Raw genomic sequence first — 15,408 nt, forward strand, 5'->3', positions numbered from 1 at the left:
AAGCACTCCGTAGTGCTTCTGTAGGGTTCTGTTCTGTGCTTCCGTTCCGCATCTCCGGACCCATTGAATTGAATAGGTCGACACCCATGTATTGTGGGTCCGCAATACGGCAACGGGGCGCACGCGTTCTGTGTGCAGGAGGCCAAAGCCATACGGTCGTGTGCATGAGCCCTTAAAGGGACACTCCTGAGCTTCTTGCAGTATTTATAGGAGGACCTGCCTAATGAACCTTCACTAATACGTGCCCTAATGAGAGTGAGTGGCAGCAGATGACAAGATGGGGCACATCAGGGGCCCTCGCCTTCATCCCTGCATTGTGCCAGCATCAGAGCTGGGAGTACCGCCATATGATAATACTGCCACACTGACAGAATGGTGTAGCGCCATATCCCCAGTCATGGCCCGGAGCTAGGCTTCGTCATAGGTCACACAGAGCTGAGCCCCGGGGAGCGAGTCCTCCGTCGGGCGGCCTCACACGGAAGTGCCCGGGCTCTGGAGGAGGAGGGAGCGGCGTGCAGGCCGCAGAGACCGCGGGATCTGGTGATGGCGCCGCTGCGGGTGCTGGAGCTGTACAGCGGCATCGGAGGCATGCACTGCGGCCTGTCAGGTAACCGGAGCCCGGGCCTGGCGCGGGGGACGGCTGTGTGATGAGCCCTGGCCTCTGTATAAGAATAGACCTGTATAGGATGAGCCCGGGCCTCTGTATAAGAATAGACCTGTATAGAGTGAGCCCGGGCCTCTGTATAAGAATAGACCTGTATAGAGTGAGCCCGGGCCTCTGTATAAGAATAGACCTGTATAGAGTGAGCCCGGGCCTCTGTATAAGAAGAATAGACCTGTATAGAGTGAGCCCTGGCCTCTGTATAAGAAAAATAGACCTGTATAGGATGAGCCCGGGCCTCTGTATAAGAAGAATAGACCTGTATAAAGTGAGCCCTGGTCTCTGTATAAGAAGAATAGACCTGTATAGGATGAGCCCGGGCCTCTGTATAAGAAGAATATACCTGTATAGAATGAGCCCGGGCCTCTGTATAAGAAGAATAGACCTGTATAGAGTGAGCCCGGGCCTCTGTATAAGAAGAATAGACCTGTATAGAGTGAGCCATGGCCTCTGTACTAAGAAGAATAGACCTGTATAGAGTGAGCCCGGGCCTCTGTATAAGAAGAATAGACCTGTATAGAGTGAGCCCGGGCCTCTGTATAATAAGAATAGACCTGTATAGAGTGAGCCCGGGCCTCTGTATAAGAAGAATAGACCTGTATAGCGTGAGCCCGGGCCTCTGTATAAGAAGAATAGACCTGTATAGATGTGCCCGGGCCTCTGTATAATAAGAATATACCTGCATAGAGTGAGCCCAGGCCTCTGTATAAGAATATACATGTATAGGATGAGCCCTGGCCTCTGTATAAGAAGAATAGACCTGTATAGGATGAGCCCGGGCCTCTGTATAAGAAGAATAGACCTGTATAGAATGTGCCCGGGCCTCTGTATAAGAAGAATAGACCTGTATAGAGTGAGCCCAGGCCTCTGTATAAGAAGAATATACATGTATAGGATGAGCCCGGGCCTCTGTATAAGAATATACATGTATAGAATGAGCCCTGGCCTCTGTATAAGAAGAATAGACCTGTATATGATTATATTTAAATACAGAATCGGTGACCAGGCGGCGGTAGGACCCGCACCGATCACGTGTTTGTTTCTGGAAGGGCTTATGATGGGATCACCCCCGATGCTATTTGGTGTAATTATCATACTCTCCAGGGTTGCCAGCCGTCCAGACATTTCCAGACAGTCTGTAAAAATGGGCGACCTTCTTCCATGTCCGTAAAAAAAAACATAGATGTGTCCATGATTTTGGTGGTGATTCTGATTATTTTCCAGCTCCCGTCTGGTGATCTTGTCAGTATAATGAGCCATTGACCTGAATTACTTATAATCTTTATCATTTATCATGGTTTTCCCATTTGTCCGTAAAAATCGTTGGCTGTCCGTGTTTCAGGGATAAGTTGTCCAGAAAAAAGAAACATTCTGTTTGGCAGCCCATGCCCACCGTCGCTCCAGTATTCCTAGTGGGCACAGCAGCCCCCCTGCTCTTGTGGTTCAGACCCGCTGCTCCTCCTCTTTCCCAGTGGGCCTGGCTGCCCGAATTGCGCCGTCCTTTTCTCGCATACTGCAGCCCGCTTCCTGCCAGAGCCACCTCTGCTGCCTCTGCTGCCCGTAGGGTGCACATGCAATTTCTCTGGCTCCCACCCTGGCTTTAGTCACCTTTCCCTGTGGGAATGTATCTGAGAAATGGGTTCCCTAGGTTGCTAGTATCCTGCCCGTTGGTAACCATATTGAATGTACTCTGCCTGCCCTGATCTCGGCCTGTCCCTGTCTGCGATTTTCCCTGAACCCTCAGTGCTCTGCACCAGTGTCTCTGACCTCCACGGGTCTGTTGTCATCCATACAGACTACTCCAGGAGGTAGCAAACTGGTAGTTTCCCTGCAGTGAAGTCCAGATCGTTGTACAGTGGTTAAAGGGTGAAACCCAGGGAACTGCCAGGATAGTTCCCTTCGGAGTGGCCTCAAGTCACATCTGTTGGTTGACACAGTGATTCCACACGCACTGCCATAACACAACAATTTAATTCTTGTAATGTGACGATCAATAGCGACTGCGGTATCACAAGAGAAGGGCTAGCCCCAGTGATTGGGACAGTCCTTGGGATAACCGATATCTACCCGGTAATCTGCCTGTGCATTTCATGTTGTGTCACTCTACGTTGATTGACTGGACTGGAACAACTGGTAAAGATGGTACAACCACCACACAGGACTTCACTATAAAAAGTACCATCGAAATCAATGTAAGCATTAATGGAAAGGGCAGGCTATTTCACCTCGGGCAAAGGCTCAGTTTGCTGCCCTAGCCCAGCCAAGACAGAGGGATTTGGGTTTTCCTATGACTTACAGAGCATTCAGAAAGTCTTCAGACCCTTTCACCTTTTTCACATTTTGTTTTATTGTGGCCTTGTACTAAAATAAAAAAATAAAAAAATAAATCAAGATTTACCTCATCGATCTGCACTCAATACCTAGTACCATAATAACAAAGTGAGAGCAGAATGTTTTTTCATGGACATAAGTATTCAGACCCTTTGCTATGACAACTGAAGTTTAGCTCTGGGGCCTCCTATTTCTTTTGATCATCTTTGAGATGTTTCTACACCTTGAGTGGAGTCACCTGTAGTAAATTCAGCTGATTGGACCAGATTTGAAAAGACACAGCGCTGTCTATATAAGGTCTCGCTGCTGACAATGTATATCAGAGCAAAAAACCAAGCCATGAGGAGGAAAAATATTTCTGCTGCACTGAAAGTTCCCAAGAGCACAGTGGTCTCCATAATTCTTAAATGGAAGAAGTTTAGAACAACCAGGGCACTTGCAAGAGTTGGCCACCCCATCAAGTAATCGGAGGAGAAGGGCCTCGGGGAAAGAGGTGACCACGCACCCAATGGTCAAAGATCCTGTGCATATGGGGGAAACTTCCAGAAGGTCAGCCAGAAATAAGCCCCTCCTCAGTAAAAGACACATGAAAGCCGACTGGAGTCTACAAAAAGCACATAAAGGACTCTCCGATTGCAAGAAGCAAGATTCTCTGGTCTGATGAAACCAAGATTGAACCATTTATCCTCAATTCTAAGCGTCATGTCTGGAGGAAGTCAGGCACTGCTCATGACTAGTGTTAATCGCAAATATTCTAATCGCGAATATTGGCACTTCGAGAATTGCCGATTTTCGCAATCAAGAAAATAATGATTGGAGATCACGAATATATGACGAATATTTGCCCAAATATTCGCGAAATATGGTGAATTCCAATATTGCCCCTGACGCTCATCACTCCTAATGACCTGTCCAATATCATCCCTACAGTGAAGCATAGTGGTGACAGCATTATGCTGTGGGGGGTGTTTTTTCAGAGGCTGGGACAGGGAGACTGTTCAGGGTTGAGGGAAAGCTGAATGGAGCAAAGTACAGAGATATTCTTAAGTAAAACCTGATCCAGAGTGCTGTGGACCTCAGACCAGGCCGCAGGTTCACCTTCCAACAAGTCAAATGACCCTTCGCACACAACCAAGACAACACAGGACAACTCTGTGGGGACAACTCTGTGAATGTCCTTGAGTGACCCAGTCAGGGCCCTGACTTGAACACAATTTAACATCTCTGGAGAGACCTGATAATGGCTGTCCACCAATCGTCCCCATCCAACCTGACACAGCTTGAGAGGATCTGCAGAGAAGGGCATAAAATCCCCAAATCCAGGTGTAAACCTTGTGATATCCTGCCCAAGAAGACTGGAGGCTGTAATCTCTGCCAAAGGGGCTTCAACTAAGTCCTGAGTAAAGGGGCTGAATACTTATGTCAATGCAAGATTTTAGTTTTCCTGTTCAATAACTTAGATTTCTCACAATTTGTTCTCACTTTGTCATTATGGTGAATTTAGTGCAGAACGATGTGGAAAATGTAATTATTTTTTTTTTTCATTTTAGCACAAGGCCACAGCATAACAAATTATTAAATAAGTGAAAGGGTCTGAAGACTTTGCAAATGCATTGTATAAATATGCTAATCTCAAACCCTGGCCAATCCCTGGATTTGAGAGTTTCTCTGCACAACATGGGTCCGTCCATCCACTGTGGAAATAGAGCACAGCCTCATTCAAGTGAATTTGAATATGTGAGCCATAGCTGTCAGTATTTTAGAAAACTCTTTTTAAAATTTGGGACCAATAGCTCAGAATCCTGACACGACGTCTGCTGACATCCTAGATGCTGTGTGGTGGGTGGAAAGTGACAACCACAATGCTTTAGTCCTTCACTATCTGACTAGACTCGAGGTGATTGTCTCCTTCAATAACCGTGTTTTGTCATCTTTGGCCGTCATCCTCTCCATATTTGTACACCATGGTCATTGTGTTCCTAAATTACGTCCATTTACTGCCAAATTGCATTGCTTTGATCTGAAACCGTTCACTTTCATCCTCACTAATAGCCACGGTCTAGAAGAAGAAGCTTTATTATTCGAGTTGGTGCAGATATTAACGCTTCTCCTGTTGGTTGCACATTCTTCACCCTCACCAATGCGTCCAGTGCATTTCATGTACCTGGTAAAAGCATTATAATGGCCATCAACATGGTGTAGTGATGCTGTCTATTTTTTGGGTCCAACGTACCCCACGACATTGGTCCTGAGGGGTCCTTAATTGGGCAAATAGTAACAGTAATAGAAGAAAGAAATCCCTGAGATCGGTCGTGACTTGGACGAATGATCCCACCAACAACTTGTCAGACTAAACTAATCGACCAGGGAATAAGGTGATCTCCTGGTCCTTGAGCATAATAGTAGATTGACTGAATTCAGCTGGTCACTAGATACGCATGTAGCTTTGACCGACCAAAGCCAAACTGTTCCAACTTGGCTGTTCACATCTTTGGTGGACAGAAGTTGCTGTGTGCTCTTGCTAATCAACATTCCCTCTAAATTTACAATGATGGATGGCCAGTTTGGCAAAAATTGGCAATTTCGGCTGACTTTTAGCGTAGTCGTATGGCCACCTTTATGCAAGCTCGGGCACCTGCAGCGGCTGGCCAGGTGCGTAAGAGAGAATCAGTTTATGATAAACCTGGCTAGTGGCTGCGAGGAGGGCTTGGGTGGCCCTCCTAGGCATCGGCCCACCGGGAAATTTCCCTGTAGGGTCTATGGCCAATCCGCCACCTGGATTCCGCAAACCACGGACCATAAGCTATGGTCCGTGGTAGTGGAATCCATTACGGAATTCTTAGATAACCCGAACCTTGTACGCCGAACTTGAAACACAAGTTCGCTCATCCCTTCTCATAAAGGGTTAAACCAGTGGGTGTCTAGCGCACCCACCATGCAGTTGCCTGAAACCAAGTTTGTAGGGTTGTATAATGCCCTCCATATCCAGCTGAGAAGGACCTCTGGACAAAGTGTTGCGAGTACAGGACTTTCTGGCTCGGTGGGCTTTATGGAGTGGTCTCTTGGTGCCCACCACATTTCTTTCAAGCGCTTCTGTCTCTTCTTTGTATTTTTGGGAGCAGTGTATAGACATCTTTCAAGCACGTCTGGATCTTTTAAACTGTTAATGAATGAGAACATCTTTCTTAATATCGGGAGGCTGAAAACCTGCATGGCCCTAATATTTCTCCCAGAGGAGGATTTGCTTTATTTGTATCCAGTAGAGACAGTTTTCTGTGAGCTACTCAGTCTGGACTCCAGACTGACCACATTTTACCTGCTCTGATACATTGTAGCAAACTATCAGAAGTCTTAAGAAATACAAAGTAGTAACCTCGCGGATTACAACACCTTCCTCTAGAAGATTCAACAATTAAAGAGATGTACTTGCCGTTGTGGACATAAAGAAGGGAGAAGATGACTCTGTTCCTACTCTTTATAGGAGCACGATGTTACCTCCTCTGCTGCTTCTTGCTTGCACCCAACAATCGCGCGCTGCTCCGGCCGGTAGCCAGCGTGCACGTGGGGAAGCCGGCAAGTGATTGCTGTGAGAGAGCTTCTGTGTGACGTCACACGCCTCTATGGATGCCCCAAAAAACTCCCGAAGTGTTTCGCAATAATCGTATTCCTTCGTAAGGGATGATCCCATAGGCTTCGAAATTCTCCCGTAACATTTACTTGGACATGTATCAATGACCGAATTGTTCCCACTTCAAAAATAATGGAGAACAGGCGACTATTATAACCAAGGACAATCCATCCCACTGTGAGGGGACGCTATAGAAAACTGTACTGTTATAAGATTACATTTTTCATCCCCAAGCCCCTCGCCCTAAGCCCCCAGCTCCAATTCATAGATAACTGGGATGTCATAAAGGAGTTATACAGCGTCCTTCCCGAATCTCCAGAGCTGCTGTTTTTGCTAATTTCCAAGGTCAGGGAGAGCGCGGTGCTCAGTCCCCCCATTGTAGGAGTATGGGCATGAAGATTAAGCGCGGTGACTCATTGACATTGGTATGTGAGGTTTTCAGCGGGTTAATAGGAATTTACTGTTTCTGGACAGTGATCTGTAATGAAACCTCCAAATTCCCAGTCAGCCATAGAGATATAATACTACATTCTCTAATCACATCCGTGCTTGTGGCTTCTGAGCCGTCGCCTGCACTTACATACTGAAGATCTGTAACTCTTATAGCCTATGGTCAGAGCTTGCATGTAGAATACACACCACACCCAGCAGTTAGGGGGGACACTTCCATTTTTCCTACAATACATCTTAAATTGGATCTTCAGGATTAAACAATTGATGACCTGTCCCCAGGGCAGGTCATTAATATCACATCGGTGGGGGTTTGACACCAAGAAACTTTGCCGATCGGCTCCGGTGCTGGAACTACACCTTTTTTGTTTTGATTGTGAGATGGACAGCACTCCCATTGAGTCCTGCTACTATGCTTCTATTAGTCTGGTGAAAGGTTGGAGGAATGTTGCTCGTAGTTGATTTGTTCTCTAAATGCAGTTGTTCTCTTTGTTCTCCACCTGGCCCAGACCACCATGAATATTTTTCAGCCACAATAGCATTTACAAAGTTTGCTGGTGGACATCTTTGGCTTTTTTTTACAGGAAACCCTGCCCTCTCTAGTAAGCCAAAATCCCTTTCTCTGGTCACACACACACAAATGTTTTTGATGCTGCAGTGCCCCCAACACAGTGACATTTTCAGTTCCCCAAAATAGACACAGTGCGTCTTATGACAGTACGTCCATCCACATTGCCCCCATAGTAGTCCGCCATGCTGCTCCTCCACATCAGCCTTCCATGCTGTCCTCATAACAAAGCGTTTTATGCTACCCCACGACAGTGCCTGCCATGCTGCCCCTGATTACAAAGCCTCCAGTGCTGCCCACAGGCCACATAGCAAAGTCTGCCAGTCAGTTTGGGAATGTGAAAGAGGTAAAAATACATGGCACACCTTATAGTAGTATAGTCTGCATGGGAGTGACGGGCACCATCTTTGACCAAATGCATTGCGTGCCTACCTGTTATGGTATATGGTGCATAAGCAGGAACAACTGTAGTATGAGCATAGTCAAATTTGTAATCCTGTTGGTTGCTGCTTTCTCCAGCACTCTGGATACTGTTGAGGGAGCTTGAGTTATGATACAATGGGTAAAGGTAGGGTAAAGACACATGCAAACACCGGAAACATGAATAAATGTAAACTGCATCACTGCTATACCTACTATATGAAAAATAGAAGCTCTTTGCGCACATTTTATATCTAAATTGTGTTGGGCCCATCTACCAACGACAAGGTGGCTTTGTGCATGGCAGTGTGCTGTTATTTGTAGTCCTTGTTTGCCTTTTCATTGCAGCAGGGGCACAGCTATAGTAGAAGCAGGGGAAGTTGCTGCTACAGGGCCCGCTCGGGAAGATGGCTGAAAGATTTTATTGCCAGAGCCCCCTCAACAGTATTATACAGTGACATGACATACACTATATACATGTAGGAAAAGGACTGAGTGCCTGCCGGGCCTGGTCTGAGAGAGGGCAATCTTTACTAGCCACAGCACAGAAGGAGGGGGTTGTTGGTTGGAGGGAGCCTGTTTCCAAAAATTTGCTGTGGAGCCCAGTCCGTCCTAGTTACACCACTCTCTTTTTTTTTTTTTTTTTTTTTTTCCGGATGATTGGAGATTGGTAATGGTAGGTCCATATCGCGTTTCTAGGATGAGGAATTGCAGAGATTCCAGATGGAAATAGACGGAACGCAAAATTTTATTTGGACACCCTTTTCAAGAACGGATTGTACTGATCCTGAGGAAGAGAACAGTCCAGTCTTGAAACGCGTTGTCCAGATGACGTTTGTGCTTCAATCCATTTCCATTTGAAATCTCTGCAGTTCCTCCCTCCTTTACCGATTGCATCCTTATTCAGCGACTTTAAGAACAACAGTAATATGTAGAAGGAGCGGTGGATGATGAGGAACTTGCTCACTAGGTGTCAGTATACCCTCACCTGTGCAGGTGTGCTACCTCCACATAGGACACATAGCTTACTATGGAAACAATGCTATGACCATAACCTGTTAAATAAGCAGCAGTTTATATATATTAGTAAATCACAAGAATGTACTGTAGAGAAGTATAATAAAATATTGACTTGGACAACTCTTTTAAAGGGTTTTATTCCCATCTCAGAAACGTATGGCATACTCACAGATCATGAATGTCTGATCAGTTGATGACCCATCCTTGGCAGCCCCATCCGATGGAAGAACGGAGATATCTTGAGACCCCATTCCATCGAGCAAGGTGCTCAAAAATATGTAGGATTGCAATGCCACTTTGAAGGAGTTTTCCCACCTAAACTAGTGTTGAAATATGGCTTGGGCATTCTGTCAGTTGCTGATCACTCTGAAAGGACATGTGAATGGTCCTGCAGAACCTGCACAGAGCTGGGTCGAGAGAGGTGCCGGTCAGGGGGACGCCCACAGCCTCTAACTCTCTTGTATTGCAATTCCGTAATATTTCACGAGGATGATTGCTAATCTTTGATTACCTTATGTCTGTTTCAGAAAGTGGGGTGTCTGCTGAAGTCGTGGCAGCTGTGGACGTCAACACCACCGCCAATGAGGTCTACAAGCACAACTTTCCTTCTACTCCATTATGGCCCAAGTCTATAGAGGTACGTGTGTTTTCCTTGCTTTCTATATAGTAACAGTGTCCATCGTTCTCCTGCGTATAGCTTGACCCTGCACTGCTTCCTCTTGGGTGGCGGTAGGTTAGTTTGTCATGTAGCAGCCCTACACATCCTCTGTATTACTCACAATAGCCCTGTCCTGGGTGCCACAGAAGAGTCCTGGAGTCAGTTGGGTTGTAATTAGAGATGAGTGAATTTCCACTTATGAAATTCGTTCACACTTCGTTTGTTGGTTAAAGGTGAATTGCGTTATGGATTCCGTTACCACGGACCATAACGCAATTCTATGACGGAATGCCTTTAGAGGCATTCCGTTATTCATTCCGTCATAATAGAAGTCTATGGCCTGCATAACGGATCCATCCCGTTTCTGTTATGCAGGAGAAGACTCCCCTGCGTAACGGGACGGATCTGTTATGCAGCCCATAGACTTCTATTATGACGGAATGAATAACGGAATGCCTTTATGCATTCCGTCATAGAATTGCGTTATGGTCCGTGGTAACGGAATCCAAAACGCAATTCACCTTTAACCAACAAACGAAGTGTGAACGAATTAAAATACGGTAAATAAATAATGTAATAAAAAAATAAAATAAAAAATCAGGATAGAAGAAAGACCACAGAAGATGAGAGAGCCTCTGAGAAAAACTTTTGGGATATTTTCAGCAGCATACAGATAAGATTTGTCAAGATTTTATCTGCTTTGTTGCCGCTGTGTTTCACTGGGCGTTTTCCATGCTGATTCGCAGCATTTCCAGTAGATGTGGACATGTACTAATCGTCAACCAGAATACATGGAGAAACAGGATACTTGGGAACTTAACTGGTAATTGTAAGAAAAAAAGGAAAGTCAGCAGCCATAAATTTTTATAGTCTGCTGACCTTCAGCTGCCGGGCATGTTCTATGATGGAGCATGAAGCAGCCATGAAACAAAGGCGCTCTCACACGTGAGGAGTTGGTTTCGTTATTCAGCAAGGGAGGATCAAAACGCAAGAAGTGATCTGGAAATATCAAATTAACACGTAGAGCCTGAAAAATACCGGATCTCTCCGTTCTGGTCCGGGGCTAGAAGTGTCAGCTCTACTGTCTTGACGTTTTCAACAGTCCTTGTGTAGCCTCTCTTCTCATCTCTCTTCTGTGCTGATAACTAAAGGCTGTATTTAAAGGGGTATTTTGACCATAGCATATCTGTGTGTCCAAAATGTCTCGTCTCCAGGATCCCCACATTTTGGGAGAAAGAGGCACAGTGATCTCCGTTGTATCAATCAAAACGATCAATGGGGGCCAACAAGAGGAGAGAGCAGTTTGAGGATGCTTGCTGCTCTTTGCATTACAGTCTATAGTAGTTACAGGAACGGTCAAGTCAGTAGAGAGAGGCCACCGTGGCGGGGTCTCATGTCTGGCGTATTTCTGCTCGTTGGTGTAATGGATTGACCACTGTGCCCGACCCCCTCCCCCCCCCCATCTTCATTGTGACTCTGGATTCTGCTACCTCACTTATCCCTAATTTTCCAAGACCTATTTAAGGGGTTGAACATTGACTTGTAGTATAGCTGCCTTACATCTGGTGGCATCAGAGGCAGAGCTTGTGAAGAGCTCATTTGCATCCCTTTTCTCACTTATCCTACACATGTTCAGGGAGAAGGGGGCTGCAAATCTGCTTACTGGGGGCTTCAGTAAATATCCTGCCGATTGTCCAGGACCAGGAATGTGGTGGAGGAGGACTGCATAGATCCTTTTACCCTTTGCTCATGGACCCTCCAGAAGATGCTGATAGTTAGAAGGGTGGGTGGGGGGCTGGTAATTGATCACACTCCTAGCTGCCCATGGGCTGATGAGCCAAAGGGAAATCTGAAAAGACAAAGTAGAGGAAGTTGGGGGTGGTAGTTTCTGTAGCTGTGTGTACACGCGGCCTGGGGCCGTGTGTGATGATCACCCGGCCGGGGAGATGTGCTGAGGCCATTTACTGAGATATCGTCGTTATGTTGGATTATTAATAAAATAGTCGAGCTCCACCTGGATCGTCTGGCTGCTGTAAGGACCCTCGAGTCGTCTCCTGTCACAGCCGCACATAGACATTCTCTCACTAGATGGACATCCGAGAATTAGGACCCTCGTCTATCCTACTTTCATGTCATATCCTACGTATACCCTTATGATAAGATGGGAAAACTCCTTTTAAAGGTGGTGTTTAATGTGGGCATGCCTTGTTAGGGTGTATAGATATAGGGGCGTCCACACCAAACCTCCCATTGTGGCAGACTCATCATGACCGTATTTTACATGGTAGTTACATCAATGGACAATCTCAGGGGTCACACTTTCCCTGGTGTTATTAGCTCATTGCAGCAGGTTAGGCTACTTTCACACCAGCGTTTTTGCAGGATCCGTCATGGATCAGCAAAAACGCTTCCGTCACGATAATACAACCGTCTGCATCCGTCAAGAACGGAACTGGTTGTATTATCTGTAACATAGCCAAGACGGATCCGTCATAAACTCCATTGAAAGTCAATAGGGGAACGGATCCGTTTTATATTGTGTCAGAGAAAACGGATCTGTCCCAATTGACTTACATTGTGAGTCATGACTGATCCGTCTTGCTTTGCACCACATCGCGGACAGAAAAACGCTGCTTGCAGCGTTGGGAGCACAACCAAACTGCATTCTAGTGCCCTCCATTTGGTTCAGTTCAGTTTGACAATGAATGGAGACAAAACGGAAGCGTTTTCCTCTTATGACGGATATCAATAGCGGAAAGGGAAAGCGCAAGTGTGAAAGTAGCCTTAGATATACACTTTGCAGTAATCTGAATAGTCATTGTGTTGTATAATGTGCAGTTAGAACAGCTGCTGTGTCCCATACACTGACATACATATTGCATCATGAGGCCGGTAGAGAATGTGAAGCGCACCGATTGTAACTGCAGTGCAAAGGTGAAGTGATAAGCCGGCCCGAAATAACTGCAGTCATCACTTTTGGTAGATGTCACCGTGACATGATATTCTGAATGCAGACCTGCTTGACAATGTGCTATAAGGCATGTTGTTACTCAATACCAGTACAATAACGGACGTATGCATGGCACCATAGACAAGAATGGGTCAGTGTGCTAGCTGCAAAAAACAGTGATCATGTGCATGAGCCCTTAAAGGGGTTATCTGTGATCTGAGATTTTGATATTGAAGGCCTAGGTCATCAGCATCTGATCATTGGGGGTCCGACTCCCAGCAGCTGTTTGAAGAGGCGGAGCGCTCCAGTCTCCTCCTAGGCCTGTGATGTTGCGTTCATCGGTCACATGGCCTAGGCGCAGCTCAGTCCCACTCCCATTCAAGTGAATGGGCCTGAGCTGCAATGCAAAGCACAGCTCCTATACAATGGACGGCTCTTAAAGGGAACCTTTCACCGAGAGCAGTGTAGTACAGCGACAGAACCACTGATTTCAGCAGGCTGTCACTTTTGGGCTAGAATTTAGTATTTTTAAAGCACTGCCACTGACCGTGCAAACCTTGCAGCGCGTGCCAGCGCTGTGGGGGAGATGAGTCCCTCCTGCCCAAGACTGGCAGGCTTCTTTTATGTTATGCATAATAAAAAACTGCCTTTCATGGTCAGGGGGAGGGCAGGGCCACCAGTCTCATCGGACTCCTCTCTACTCGCAGCGCTGGCGTGCACTTCCAGATTTGCCCTGGCAGTAATGTAAAATTAGCAGGTCTGTCAATATACTATGCTACCTTCAGCAAAGACAGCATAGTAGAGGCGACAGGTTCCCTTTAAACTGTGAGGAAGCAACTGTGATCTGACTCCAGAGTGCCGCGGGTGATCATTCGGGCGCCGGGAGTCTGACCTCCACCAATCAGATAGGCATGACCTATCCTGAGGATAGGCCATCAGTATCAAAGTCCCGGACAACCCCTTTAATCAAGTGCATCTAACATTTTAAAAATACAGCTTTACAGATTGTCTAGGTTTAAAATCCTACCCTTTATTTATACAGCTCCCTTGTAGAACTGTGTGTCTACACGGCTACAGACAACAACCAAACCGTCCGCAGGTCCTTCAGTCCTTTATTACCCCACCATCACTACCCAGACAGTAGGGTAGCAAGAAGAGGGGAGTGGAGAAACGCCTGATCTCAGGGGCAGACCCCTCCTGCTGTTTGCTAAGCTCTTTGTAGCCTATACTAAATGACTGGTACCCAAAATGAAATTTTGTGGTTCTGTGGATGGATCTCTGGGGTTCAACGGACTGATTTCTGGTAAATCTGGTTGCCCATCCATTTTGGCCCAGTGTTGGTATCGTTTACCCTGATGACAAACATCTGTCCCGTTGCGGCCAGGGACGTAACCTTGGATGACCTGATGTTTATATAGAGACCAAGTTGGGGTTCTGCAGTGGGGTCCCCAGCTGGTTTAGGGTTCGCTGGGCGGAAGAAATCCAGAAGCCATGGTTGTATGACAGTCGGTGTAATAAAAAATTATAACTTTATTGGCTAAGTAGTAAAATGAGAAGCGCAATCCTTCATATCCTCCACCAGGCAGGGTTATAACAGTTAGCTCGTTAGCTATCATCTGTCAGTGTAATACTGCCGCCGATTACCCAATGAAACAAGCAAACGCTTGTTCGTCGGGTAATCGTGATCTTTTAAAGGTACTATTACACTGGCAGATCAGACAGGGAGGGAATTGTTGGGAGGGAAGCTTTCCCTCCTGTCAATCGCCTGCTCGCTGGAGGGGGAGACTGCTACTATTACAAGCAACAATCTCCTCCTCGGTATAGGGACGAGTGATTGTTAATGCCATCGCTCGTCCCTATACTTATCATTGTTTGCCGGCGGCAGAGCGCCTATTACACAGCAAGATTTTCCGCGGGCAAACAAGGACTTTTAAACATGTTAAAAGATCCCGATTACCCGATGAACGGGGCGGCAGTATTACAGATTGCTAACGAGTGTTACTACGAACACTTGTTAGCGATCATCTTAGCGATAATCTGTTGGTGTAATAGGGTCTTTACATGTTTAAAAATCCTCGTTTGCCATTGGCAGATCGCACAGTGTAATAGGTGCTCTGCTGCCGGCATACAATGATAAGGATAGGGGCGAGCGATAGCATTAACGATCGCTCGTCCCTATAATACACACAGCGCTCTACTCCTCTAGCGAGCAGGCGATTGACGGTAAGAAACGCTTCCCACCCGACAATCGCCTGGCTGATCTGGCAGTGTATTAGTACCTTTATGCCCCGACATAAGCCTGTCCGACCCGTTTTATTGCCTGCTGTATAAATGTGCTGTCTTAGCAGTTTATCTCCTTTTGCTTTCTGCTTGGTTATTACGGTATATTATCTTTGCTTGACCTTGATGTCTTGTATTAATGATCCGGACTGTGAACGTAACTTGTGATTTGAAGCAGTACACCGTTGAATAATAGTAATTATGTAGTAATTTTCTTCTGTACTACATGAGGGTTATTTCCTTGCTGTATAAGGGGAGACGGCCACTTTCCCACAGCCAGCACCCAACCTCTTTACTGTCCCTGCGCTTTTGTCTACTGCACCCAGTCTTTTAAAGGACCTGCATGCACTAAATTCAAGTACTGTTCAACCCTTGACTTCTAATCTCCTTCTATTTAACGAGGTTGTGTTCCTTGGGCAGTCCGTACTCCGTACAGGTTACA

The 15,408-nt window shown here is 46.2% G+C and overlaps 1 protein-coding gene across 2 annotated transcripts in view; it reads left to right on the plus strand.

Moving 5' to 3' along the window:
* The first annotated feature begins 203 nt into the window (after positions 1 to 203).
* TRDMT1 (tRNA aspartic acid methyltransferase 1) overlaps positions 204 to 15,408 on the plus strand; it is a 35,762-nt gene continuing 20,557 nt past the window's right edge. The window contains exons 1-2 of one of the 2 annotated variants that reach the window (XM_044294951.1): positions 204 to 607; positions 9,606 to 9,715. In XM_044294951.1, the coding sequence (XP_044150886.1) occupies positions 544 to 607; positions 9,606 to 9,715 (174 nt within the window). In that variant the 5' untranslated portion in view covers positions 204 to 543. The remainder of the gene's footprint in view (positions 608 to 9,605; positions 9,716 to 15,408) is intronic. The other variant, XM_044294950.1, reaches the window with a different exon arrangement.

This window comes from Bufo gargarizans, chromosome 5, assembly GCF_014858855.1.
Source record: "Bufo gargarizans isolate SCDJY-AF-19 chromosome 5, ASM1485885v1, whole genome shotgun sequence".
NCBI classification, from domain to species: Eukaryota; Metazoa; Chordata; class Amphibia; order Anura; family Bufonidae; genus Bufo; species Bufo gargarizans.